Genomic DNA, 12,891 nt, shown 5'->3' on the forward strand with positions numbered 1-12,891 from the left:
TGTATTAATGTTAAAGCATTTTTTTCAGAATAAGTAAGAGAGTCCTCAGTGTTTATATTTATCTCGCAGTTCTTTGTGGCCAGTTATTGTGCTTCTTCAAGGATGATGATGATTTCTATGATCAGAAGGCTGCCTCACCCCCGATCTCTATACACCAAGCAAAAATAGAGATAGCTGATGATTATACTAAGAAAAAACATGTCTTCCGGTAAGTACAGTATTAATAATTTTATCTTCATTGAATCTTAGATCTTGCTAGTGATAAACCTAGAATGGGTAAAAGTATTTTCAAGGTGTATTACTGTAAGAAAATTAGAAAGTTATTTAATAGCATGCAAGAAAAATTACCTTTATTTTTAGTCCCATTATTTAATATTTTTATGACGGTTTTTAGTTCTTTCAGTTGAACAGTAATGAAGGGTAGGCATTTGGAACCACAAATCGGTGATCAGGCATTTTAAGTTCATTATCAAGTAGAATTCTCATTTTCTTGAACTTTATTCCCATTTACATGAACTGGAAAAAGTGCCTACAGCCTATCACATCCCTAGAACATCCTCATCCCATGTCCAGCATACCAAAGTGAAATGTTGGCCTTCATATAAATATAAATTTCTGCTTTATCTGGTGAGAATGAAAGTTTAGTTCACACCTCCACGCTCTCTATAGGAGTTGGTAAGTAGACTCAGAACATGATGATGGTGTACAGTACCAGTACAGTACAATTGTTATAGAATATCCATGTATGTGTTCTACAAAATGTATGTATGTATTTTAAACCATTCATACTGGTAACAGGGTCATCACACGGGACAATGCAGAGTATTTGTTTGTCACTGAATCTGGAGAAAACCTTGATGAATGGGTGACTAAACTGGAATTTCATGCTGAGTTGCCACCATCAATGCAGCTTATGTCCTATGACAACCATAAGGTGAGCAAATTGCATATACTTGTTTAGTGGGTTAAAGCACTGGTTACCTGTATTACAGGTAGCATATTTTTATGCATGAAAAACCTGTCAGCAGGCTGGTAAGGTTAAAACTCATTGAACTGTATGAAACTCGGATACAAGGTAATTACACAGTTGATAGTTTTGATGCTTTAAATATAGTATCTTTCATCCACCCTTTTTCTGTTTTCTGTAATTTTTTTCTATTATATTGCAACTGTTTATGTTTGTGTAGCTGAGAAGAATATTTAAGGAGCTGACCTTAAAGTAGGTGTTTGTGGGTGCTTCCATATACTAGATTACAAGCTTTGGTTTTCATTTGATATTTAAAACATGAGTAGTTAGTGTTGAGGCCAAATATATGTTTTCTTTATCCCACAGTCCTTTATGTGTTTCCATATTATGAGGGGTGATCAGAAAGTTCATAGCAAAAAAAAAAAAAGGGTGGGGCAACCCATGTGTAGAATTGCACTTTTTTGAAACATATCTCAGTTTCTACTAATGTACTTCATGCATTGCTTCTTTAGCTTAGCTATGCCAGTTTTGTAGAATTCTGTACTGCAGCCCCCTGAGAAGGCCTTTGCTGCAGCCATTACAGCTTTGTCATTTTTATATTTGTTCCCTCAGATTTTTTTTTAGCTGAGGTAACACAGATAACTTGGATAGCACTAGGTCTGTTGATTATGGAGGGTACATGAGAAGTTTGTTGCTACAGTTAGCAGCAGTGACCACCAAAAGTTGAACTGTTTGTGGAGAACCGTTGTCTTTGGGGTGTAGCTTACCTTACATCTTCCCTAGTCTCATTTGTTGATTTCTTCATGCAACTGTTGATAGTAAAGGCAAATGTTTACAATTTGCATATTAGCTCACTGCTTCAATCAACTTCTGACATATTTTCATAAGCCAGATGCTATCACCTGAAAGTTGGAATACCAGGATAATGCTAGGATGCTTCACACATTTAGCTCTGGCTAGCAACTAGCATTTTCTCCTGCTACCATTAATTTTAGAGGAGTAACAGGTGGGATGTTTGATCATTTCTTTGTGGAAGCAAGTGTAGTGAGCCAAGATTCCCTGTGCACCAACTGATGATGAATATATTCAGTCTCTTAACATAAATACAGATACATTTTTCATTCTTAAGTTACAACAAATGTTGGAAGTGGTAACACATGCCTGTAGTTTGTGCCTATACACATATTATGTTGTTTGCAAAGACACGACAAATCAGTATAAGAGATGTTCCTGATGAAATTTACAATGGCTTCCTCCAGTTTAGGGAGTGTGAGGATTGTCTTTGTAAACTTTGCCTTTTGTTACTCCTGAGATAATAATTGGGGTGTAAGATCTGGCAAATGTGGTGGCCAAAAAATCCTTTGAAATTACTCTGTCCCCAAACACATCACACATTAGCTTCATGAAAAACAAGCTGTGTGTGCAGTAGCACCATCCTGTTGGAAGTCACTTTGGACAATTTCATCCTCATTCAAATGTCCAACAAAAGGGTAAAGAATCAAGTAAGAATAACATTCTGAGTTGATTGTATCATTGGAGAATGTGGGGCCAATTATCAGATTTAGTGATATGGTGCACCACATCAATGTACCTTCTGATCATGTAATGGTATTAGTTTGTTCTCATGTGGATCAGTTGCTGACCAGGCATGGCCGTTTTGGGTGTTGACATAACTGGATAAATAAAACCACGCCTCATTGGTAGTAATAAAGTCTGTGAACCATTGTCCAAAGAGTAAGGCATGTGTGCAAGTAAGGAGGATGAAAGGATCCAGTTGAATTTGGGTCTTCAGCAGGGATGTTTGATGTCACCATGGCTGTTTCATTTGTTTATGAATGGGATGGTGAGGGAGGTAAATGCTTGGGTCATGGTGAGAGATGCAGGTATGAAGCCCGTTGGGGATGAGGGGTCCTCGAGATGAGTCAGTTGTTTGCTAATGACTGTGCTGATGGCAGATTCAAGTGAGAAACTGCAGAAGCTGTGTCTGAGTTTAAAAGAGTGGCAAAGGAGAAAGTTGAGAGTAAATGTGAATAAAAGTAAGGTTATTAGGTTTAGCAGTGAAGAGAGCCATGTTATTTGGTGTGTGTTTGAATGGATAGGACTTGGAGGAAGTGGGATGTTTAAGATAGCTGGGCATGGATATGGCAGCAAATGGAATTGTGTTAGCTGAAGCGAGCTGTAGGGTGGATGAGTGGGCAAAAGTCCTGGACTGAAGAATGTGTGTAAAGAGCTCACTGTCTTTAAGGGTAAAGATGGTATGTTTGATAAAATGGTCCTGTCAGTGCTTTATAGATACAAGGCATGGGCCTTTGACAAAAATTTAAAGAAGACAGTCGATCTGTTGGAAATTAAATGTTTGAGGAAAATTATTGTGGATTTCTTGATTTAAGTCTGAGTTCAGGAAAACCTACCAGGGGAAGTATGGAATTGGCATGATGAAGCATAATCATGAGGTTAGACCTTTATGGCTTTCAGCTTTGTACTATTTTCTTAAAAGTGAATTGTATCATAAACTTTCTGATCACCCATTAATGTTATGAATGATGGATAACCTGATGTGTACCTTAAAGTAACACCTACGGAATTCATCTTGAAATAGATGTTTGTTAATATTCATATACTCTTGGTTTGCATGGAATTATGGAATTCTTTGCTGTCATATCAGTTGTTAATATCTCCCCTCCATCTCTCTCTATCTTTCTCAATGCTGATGACAAAAAATTAAGTCCTTGCAAAGGAAATGGAGAACAAATTAAGAGTTATACAAAATGTTTGACAGTTACCTGAACTTACTATTCCCATACATTAACAGAGCAGAAAACATAAAATCAAATGTTAGAACCTTTAAAGTGGAAAAAAAAATCCGAAAATGACTGTAAAGAAGTATGTAGGTTGTTGATTGAAAAGTACACAGTCTATTTAACTCAGAATGAAAAGAGGAATTGAATGTTGAACTATTTAACCAACATGACAAAAATGCGCTCAGATACTGAAATAATGAATATTATTAGATCAACTGATTAGCTCAGAGGTAATTCAGCTCCAAGACCAGACAGAATCCCAGCTGTCTTCCTCAAGGGGACAAAATTAACAGCAGCAAAACCAACAGTGTTATTAATGAGGCAAAGTCTTGACAAAAGCAAAATTACCGATGTTCAGAGAATGGCATAAATAACATCAATAACAAAGAAGGATCTAAGCTAAGCTGTGAAGGTCAGTTAAGTTGACTTCACATGTAATAAAAGTCTTTGAAAAACTAATAAAAGGACATGTACTGATACATCTGATTAAGATTAATTGTATATACTAAGGCCAATTTGGATTTGTGCCTGAAAAGAGTACACAAATCATATTATTAGTTCATTAGAGTGACATATATGAAAGTTTGATGCAGAGAAAGAGAATAGACAGTTTTTCTTGATTTTGTGATGCCATTTTATGTGACCCACAACCACAAAATTTTATTATAGAAAGTAGTAAATCAAAATATCAAGGGAACAGTAAGATGGATTAGAGAGATATGTAACTAACCAAGTTTAAAGGGATGGCAAAAGGAGTCATGAATGATGAAGATGGCCAGTCAAAGGTACCAAAAGGAATGGTGTCAGCCGCAGTTTTCCATATTATAGTGATGTCAGACATTGAAAGGGAAGCAAAAAGAGGTGTAGTCAGGAACTTTGCTAGTAACACCAAAGCAAGCAAAATTCTCTGATCAGAAGTTGATCAAAAGGAGATGCAGAAAGATGTAGAAACAATCTGCTAATGGGCAGAAGTAAACCAGGTGAAATTTAATGAAGATATATTTGAGTAAATAAGTCATGGAACAGCTACTGGTATATCAGCACCCTCGTATATGGGATCGCCTTTCAGGCAAAGAAATAGTGAAGCAAATGTGAAAGACTTGGAAGTTGCCATAAAAGAAAAACTTGAATCCAAGGAACACAGTAAGATCATGTTTTAAGCCAAATAATTAGTAGAATTAGAGAACTTTCACATCAAGTGATAGAAAACTAATAATGATCAGAGTATATAAGTAAAAGTGAATATTGCCATGATGTGTGGTCACCAATTAAGCATATGGAAGTAAACAGACTAGGTAGAATATACAAACAACTTACAAGATGCGATGGCTCTGATCATATGACTTACCATGGGTGGTTGAAAGAACTTGAACTCTACAACCTAGAACAAGGAAGAGAGATACATAATAATAATAATATATGCCTGGCAGACAATAGGTGGTATAAAGAGAAACTTTTTAAACCAGAAAGTAACTCATCAAGGAAGATAATCTTCATTGCAGGTATAATACCTTAGAACACACAAAAAAGATACCATACAGAAATTACATACATACCCAGTTAGGAAACTTTAGAGGCTATTATTGCAATACCAGAAGAACTAAGAAACATACAAGAGGTCAACAAGAACATTAAAATTGTTAAGCTCTCAGTTGAAGACAATATATGATAAATTCTTTAATAATTACATAAATCAACAAGCAAGACATATTTTCAGTTTACTAGCCTTGCCATCTTATCAAAATCTTGCTCTAGTTACTTATAGGTAAGAACTCTCTCTCTCTCTCTCTCTCTCTCTCTCTCTCTCTCTCTCTCTCTCTCTCTCTCTCTCTCTCTCTCTCTCTCTCTCAGTATTAGTAATTTGAAGTTGGAATATGCCAATAATGGATGTTAACATGAAAAAATCATTATACAATTGTATATAAAAAGGTAGCTGTAATTATGAAGTAGAAAGTACATCATATTCTGTAAAGTTACTTAATGACTCATTGTTTTCCTCTGTAACTGTATCACACAAGGCTACATACTTTATTTTTCTTTCTTGTCATACCTTTTCATTCACTCAGTTTTATGATTCAAAGTTTCTCTCCTTTTCCAGATGTAACCTTTTCTAAGCAGCTTTCTGTGTACCTCCTAACTTTTATTGCTCCTTGCCCTTGTCTTAATTATGAAAAGTTATGCCAATGTATCTTCTGGCCTTAGCTTACATTAATCAAAGTTAATTTTCCATTTCCCAATTTATGTAAATACATTTAGATTTTAATCTTTTATTTTCCAAAATACTGTACATACACCATGGAATCCTATTGTTTTATAGTCTTTGGTTGTTTATTGCTGTGAGTCTTAATAAAAAGTTAATCTTTCTAAATACTTTTTAATCAGATAGTTGGGAAATCTTTTATTATTATATTACATTTGTGATACAGTAGTATTTAACTTGATCAGTCCATTCACTCATAAGATTTCCCCAAAACATACAATGATAGCCTGTAGTAGCCTGTCGAAATGAGTACCCAAAAAAGTGTAGTAAATGCAAGGAAATCAGTCATTAAGTATGTTTGGCTAATGATCACGACAGGGCTTATCAGTAACTTAAATGAAAACAAGAACTTGAAATATAAAACATTTCAAGGTATCACCTCAAAGGCAGGATTTTGTGAACTGAAAAAGTATAAGATTAACCCTTTAAGTAGTAGTTTCTGAAATGCACACATGGATTTTCTGGAATGGCATGGGTAGTAGAAGTAATGAAATTTCAGCTTCTTATTCATGGTATAAGTAATGGTGTCACTCTCGTATAATGATTCAGATAATGAGATGTTAACCTGAATTCTGTTTGCAAGTCTTGGGCATTTTGCAGATTCATCATATGATAACTTTGAGATTGAGATATTCTGCTCTGTAAAGTTTATAACACTTTTACTATTGTCACTTTCATCTAAAGACTAAAAATTCATCAGCCAAGTCTAGATCAGTGATCAGATATGGTTTTTTATAGAACCAGTAAATTGAATGAGCTGGAGTGAAAGGTTATGAATGGTGATGAGAATTGGAAGACATCATAGAACTTAAGTATTTTGGATTGATAAAATGCATATGCAGCACACTGTGCAGAAAAATTAATAAAAGCTGTCATTGGCACTTGTTTAGAATATGAAAGGAAAGAATGTAAGAGAAGAACTGAGGGACATCTTAAGTTTTGCCAGCTGTAATGTACAGGTGTGAAACATGGTTATGGAAAGGAGCAAACTGAACTACAATTCAGGCTGCTGAAAATGAACTGTATAAGTAAGTTCCTTTGGTGTTATTAGTAGGGGTGGAGTAAGTGTTAGAGAAGTATATAAGAGATCGAGGTTTACAGAAAATGACAAATATATGGGGTGTGATGTCATATAGTGGATAGGATTTGAGACAGTAGGTTTGTAAAGATGATTATGAGTGAGGTGGAAGAAAGTGGAGTTAGGGAACAGATGTTATCCTATGAGGGTAAGGTAAGGGAACACAAAGGGAAGAGGACACAGGATAGTGTGAGAGGGATGGACCATGCTGGAGGTGTGTTTGAGTAGGGTAACCTGAAGAACCTGAAGATTTTCATTGTGGTACCCCAGCTTAGAGGAGTTCTCAGGGGAAAGAAAGGTGTAAGAGATATAGATAAGCATAATACTTCCCTTTCAGTGAGGAAGCAATGAAGGACCATCTCTGCTATCACAGGAGAGGCAGTACTTATATGATTTACATGTTTTTAGGAGGGGGTCTTACGTGCCATTGACATATTTTAACAGGTTGTGGTATGAAATCCAAAGATGTAATACACGACAAATTCATATAGGCAGCGTGTTTTTATTGGGAACTCATGTGGCTGAACTACTTAAAGGGTTAATGTCCTCCAAAGTTATCCTGGAGCACTGATACTTGCAGCTCAGTAGTAATGGTTTCACATTTCTCATATCCTCTGCCTAAACATTTTCCTTTTGTATAATCCTTCTCTCATATTATTATTTATAATACTTTTAACATTGAATTCGGATATTCTTTCTAACCCTTTACACCCAAAATCAGTGTTCTCAATCTGGTCTCTCCTTTCTTTGGCATTAAGTCATTATTTCACTGTCTTAGTCTCATTCCCTGAGACTCGGATAACTTTTGATCACTGCCACTAGCTAGTCTGCATATGTTATCCTCCTTTATGGTGTTTTAGTTTCTGTCCCATTGATTCTTGTGGTATTGCAATTCAACACCCATATTTTCCATGTTTTGCACAAGTAGTTATATCATTGTATGCTATGCTGCTTATTTGTATGCTATACACTCATGTGCACTTCACCCTTTATCAATCCCTGGTCTCTTTTATTCCAAACACCTGGCATCTTGTCACAATGTCTGTGCCTGTATTTGTCTTGGGTTGTTATGTTGGAATGTTGCATGTGACAGGAAGGGGAGGTGGGCAGCGACATGGTGGCAGTTCCTTCACGTGACTCGGACAACTCATCGGGTCACTCTACTCCTGAAGTTCGTCACCGCAGTGCTATCAGTTCCCATCCACAGGGAGCAGGAGGTGGTTTAGATCCAACAAGGCCTCATTCTCAGGCCCTTGACAATCCCCTGTATGCCAACTTGGAGCATGTGAGTAAGCTGAGCATGTATTAAAGGTTGTATCCCTTTCTGCTTTGTCTCATATGGTTTGCAAGATCATGTAGGTTTGGGGCATTGAAAAGTGTGACACACATGTTTAGAATATGTTCCAACTAGTTTCCTGGAGAAAAAATCAAAACATTTATAGTTATAGAAACTGTTATAGATAACCATCATAAGATTGGTGACTAGAAAGTTATTGAATAATTATATTATGGAATAATTTGCATACTGTCATTTTAAAGTGAAGGGAGTTTCTTGAGAGAATAGAAATGCTTCTAGATTTTAAGCATCTGTTGAAACAGTAATTTTCAGATAATGATAAAACATTTGTATTAACTATTTTTGGGGGTAGAATTCTCCCAGGCAATAAGCATAAATGATTTTGTTCCTTAGTGGCAAAGTGAGCAGGTGTTTGAAAACCAGTAGTGGCAAAGTGAGTAGGTGTGTGAAAACCTGTGATTAATATCCTACCAGCCTAACATGACTCTTATCTTTTTCACTAAGACAGTTGATTAAATTCACAAGAACCTTTAATAACATTTAAGTAACTTTTGCCCATAGCAGCGAAAGGTTTTCCCTGTAACAAATTACAGCCTTCCCCTGCTCTTGAAAATGCAACCCACATATCTTTGAATGGTACCATCTGGGAGCAGTTTCAAGAAACACTTGATAAACTGATGTCAGTTAGCAGAGTAAAAATCCCACCCACACCATTTATACAGTAACTTTTGGTAAGTATATAGTAACTTTTGGCAAGTCTTGTACACCATGAAATGCAATGCAAGTATTTGTGTATCCACAACTGCACAATACAAGGAAGATATAACAATTAAGTAGATGAAAAGTAAGAAGCATGAGATGCAACAGAAACCAGAAGTTCAGATTTTATCACACCTATGCCACTTAGTTATGATTTATAGTTGAACCAACTTAAGTGTGTATTTGTAGGCTGTGCACAAAATGACATCATGATAAGCAGTGCAAATGTTTATTTTATAGTTGACGGCTTAATGTAAAATAGTTACTAGACAAGAGATTTATGAGCATGCTATTAGGCCAATTATCAGTCTAATTCCCAGTAAAAAATCTCACTTTCTTCCCAGTTTACTATGCGATTTTTTTTTTTTTTCTGCTCCAGCTTTATCATTGAAAATGAAAGATGATTGAAACAGTATTGATATGAGCACTATCAAGAAGATTTTCAGGCGCCATTATGAAAAATAAACTCTTCTTAAATAGCTGCTTTTATTAATTACATGATAAACAAAAAAATTCCCAGTTTTTCAAGTTTTGCCAATATCAACCTTATTTCCCAGAATATCCCAATGAATTACCTTTTTCATATGAAACTTGTGTGCTGCATCCATTTACATTGTTTTGGTCCATCCATGTAAAATTTCTTGCCTTTCCATACCAGTTAGCTTACATCAAAGATAAAAAGAGGAAAAGCCAAAGCAATCAAAAGTGAAATATATTTTGAATATGTACGGTATATCAAAGAGTTTTGGTAATTTTTTTTGTAAAGCAGTTTCATTCCTTTGGAATACTTTGGTTTCATATTGAATCATTTTCCTCAGTTTTAGGTACATTTATTGAAGAACAGTTTTTGACTTTACACATTTTCTTCTTTTATTTATTTATTTTGCTTTGTCGCTGTCTCCCGCGTCAGCGAGTTAGCGCAGGGAAACAGACGAAAGAATGGCCCAACCCACCCAAAGAAGGAACAGAGAAGGGGGCCAGATGAGGATATTCCCTCAAAGGCCCAGTCCTCTGTTCTTAACGCTACCTCGCTAGTGCGGGAAATGGCGAATAGTATGAAAGAAAAGAAAGAAATATATATATATATATATATATATATATATATGTAAATTTCTTGAAAATAGCATTATGCGATGGAAATTTTGATTTACAAGAAGAAAATGTATATATATATATATATATACATTTTCTTCTTGTAAATCAAAATTTCCATCGCATAATGCTATTTTCAAGAAATTTACATTTTTTTTAACCGTATTGTCATTTTAAGTTCAAAGGGTACTAAGATGAAAATATAACTTACAATGGGTAATGAAAAAGATAATATTAAAACTCACATTTTCAAGAAGTGAGAACTATTGGGGAAATGCCTAAAGTGTAATGAGGCAGTGAAAGGCTTTAAATTGAACCTTAGTCTCTTAGGTTGTGAATGCTTGAGGACTACCTTTAGAATCATGGCACTCCTTTGTACTTATTGATAATAGTGTACATTATGTAGTATGCCATTGTCTGTTGTAACAAAGGATGGTAGGTATGAATTACTTATGGAGAGCAATTTTATTAACAAAGAGCAAAAGAAAAATTTGGAATATAATGTCAGTTTTGAATTTGAATGATGAAAAAATTTAATAACATGTAAAGCAAAAAGAAAGAAAATAGACATGTATGTCAGTCAGCTATGCATCTTCATTGTAGGTTTACCATATGAATGTAAAATTTTACTGATTTAGACTAAATTATAACTTGAGACCTCTCACTCCATTACATATGAAGAACACAGATTTGTAACATTTATAAAACAAGGTATTGGATACATGACAGAATTTCTTTAAATGTCTAGTATGATGAAACTTTGTTAACAGATGCAAGACAAAACAAAGCCTCCTGTGCCACCCCGGGGAAGTGCAGGCAGCAACCGCTCTTCACGCTCCTCTTTAGGAGAGGAAGGACCTATCTACCAAAACCGAATATCTGTTGTCCCTTCATATGGTTAGTACCACTGTAGTGCATTTCAGTGTTTGAAGTAGATTAGATGCTTGTATTATGTACTTCTTGTATGTCAACCTGTAGGAACATAAGGCAGGAGCCTTAGGTAGAAGTAGTATATTCGAACATTAGGTAGACACATGAGGGATAAGCAGTCTGTTGGAACATTAGGTAGGAGCCTCTGGAAGCACTGTGCTAGAGGTGCCTTCTACCAGTTGCCTGTTAAGGGAGAGGCATTAAAGGCTAAGTGGCACTAGGGTTCACCAGTTATGGAGACTCTTTTGCCTTGGCCACCCCCTTGAGAGAGTTCTTAGAGGGAATGAGCATGAGATTATGATACAAACAAAGAAGACCTTCTCATACTAACTTCTTATTTTGAGGAGATAAAAGATTGCCCGACCCCCAACACTCATTTCTAGTGTGCTTGGTACAGTATTTCTAAATACATTCATGTTATTGATCACTTTAAGCTATACTTGTACAAAAGGTAAGGGTATAGTGTGATACCAAGTTCAGGAGAAAAAAAAGATCTCTGTGGCCATCCATCTTAACTCTGTCAAGCCATAGGGATTGTCAGGCTTGATATGTTGCATTCCTAACTTAATCTGTGTGAATAAAAAAAATTAAAACCCTACATGTGGACCACCTCTTCATATCATGATGCATGTGTGATTGCTCTCATTGTTCTCCCAAGAAATTAGTCTTTGAAAAATATGAGTTTGAAAACTTGATTTTTTATCAGTAATGAGGGTTCAGACTTATTACATTAGTTTCACACAACCACCCCTCAACTGGTAACATATGTGGTTTCCACATTTAGGACATGGGAGTGGTGAGCCAGGATGCCTCCCTTGTGGCACATGCATAATAGGAGATGATGCACTGAAGTAATAGTTACACAAAACTAGAGTCAGAAACTTAAAGGCATTAACTTCTTTGTATTCTTGACAGTTACCTAAATGAGCTTCCTATTGTCTTGATATGAAATGTAAAAATGACAATCATTATAACAGGATAGAAAAACCTTTCATACTAAGTAGTTTATATTCTTGGCAAATCACCTTAAAGTTTCTTACAAGTTTTAATTCATATTATAGTTGCATAATCTATTTGTAACAGAAGTATCACAACAAGAGAATACCTACCAAAATTACTCATCAGACAGACCAAATGGCCATCGACGTGAATCATCTGAAAATATGAATGGAGATGGTAAGTCCTTGGTAATTATTAGCTGCTTTTACTCTGTCAGTCGCAATTATTTTAATGCATTTCCTTAAAGCTTTGTTGACACCAGTTGCATCCACTAGTAGACTTTTGGGTCCTGTAATTTATGTAAAAAATGTGTGTTGTGGATATGTCTTTTTTTTTTTATACATTCAACAGAAATGTAAAATTAGTTGGATAAGGACTATATATATTATTATTATTATCATTATACTTAATCGCCATCTCCCACGGTATATATATATATATATATATATATATTTTTTTTTTTTTTTTTTTTTTTTTTTTTTTTGTCGCTGTCTCCCGCGTTTGCGAGGTAGCGCAAGGGGGATAGGGGAGAAAGAATACTTCCCACGTATTCCCTGCGTGTCGTAGAAGGCGACTAAAAGGGGAGGGAGCGGGAGGCTGGAAATCCTCCCCACTCTTTTTTTTTTCCAAAAGAAGAAACAGAGAAGGGGGCCAGGTGAGGATATTCCCTCAAAGGCCCAGTCCTCATCCTCTGTTCTTAACACTACC

The 12,891-nt window shown here is 35.7% G+C and overlaps 1 protein-coding gene across 20 annotated transcripts in view; it reads left to right on the forward strand.

The window, feature by feature from the left end:
- The window catches only part of kst (spectrin beta chain, non-erythrocytic 5 kst), a 281,464-nt gene that overhangs the window by 258,402 nt on the left and 10,171 nt on the right, over nucleotides 1-12,891 (forward strand). For 15 of the 20 annotated variants that reach the window (XM_071691174.1, XM_071691185.1, XM_071691179.1 and 12 more), the window contains 5 exons: nucleotides 70-208; nucleotides 799-934; nucleotides 8,200-8,391; nucleotides 11,025-11,151; nucleotides 12,268-12,360. In XM_071691174.1, the coding sequence (XP_071547275.1) occupies nucleotides 70-208; nucleotides 799-934; nucleotides 8,200-8,391; nucleotides 11,025-11,151; nucleotides 12,268-12,360 (687 nt within the window). Of the gene's footprint in view, nucleotides 1-69; nucleotides 209-798; nucleotides 935-5,866; nucleotides 8,392-11,024; nucleotides 11,152-12,267; nucleotides 12,361-12,891 lie in introns of those variants that run through there. The other 5 variants (XM_071691184.1, XM_071691191.1, XM_071691192.1 and 2 more) reach the window with 3 other exon arrangements.

This window comes from Panulirus ornatus, chromosome 50, assembly GCF_036320965.1.
Source record: "Panulirus ornatus isolate Po-2019 chromosome 50, ASM3632096v1, whole genome shotgun sequence".
In the NCBI taxonomy this organism is placed as follows: domain Eukaryota; kingdom Metazoa; phylum Arthropoda; class Malacostraca; order Decapoda; family Palinuridae; genus Panulirus; species Panulirus ornatus.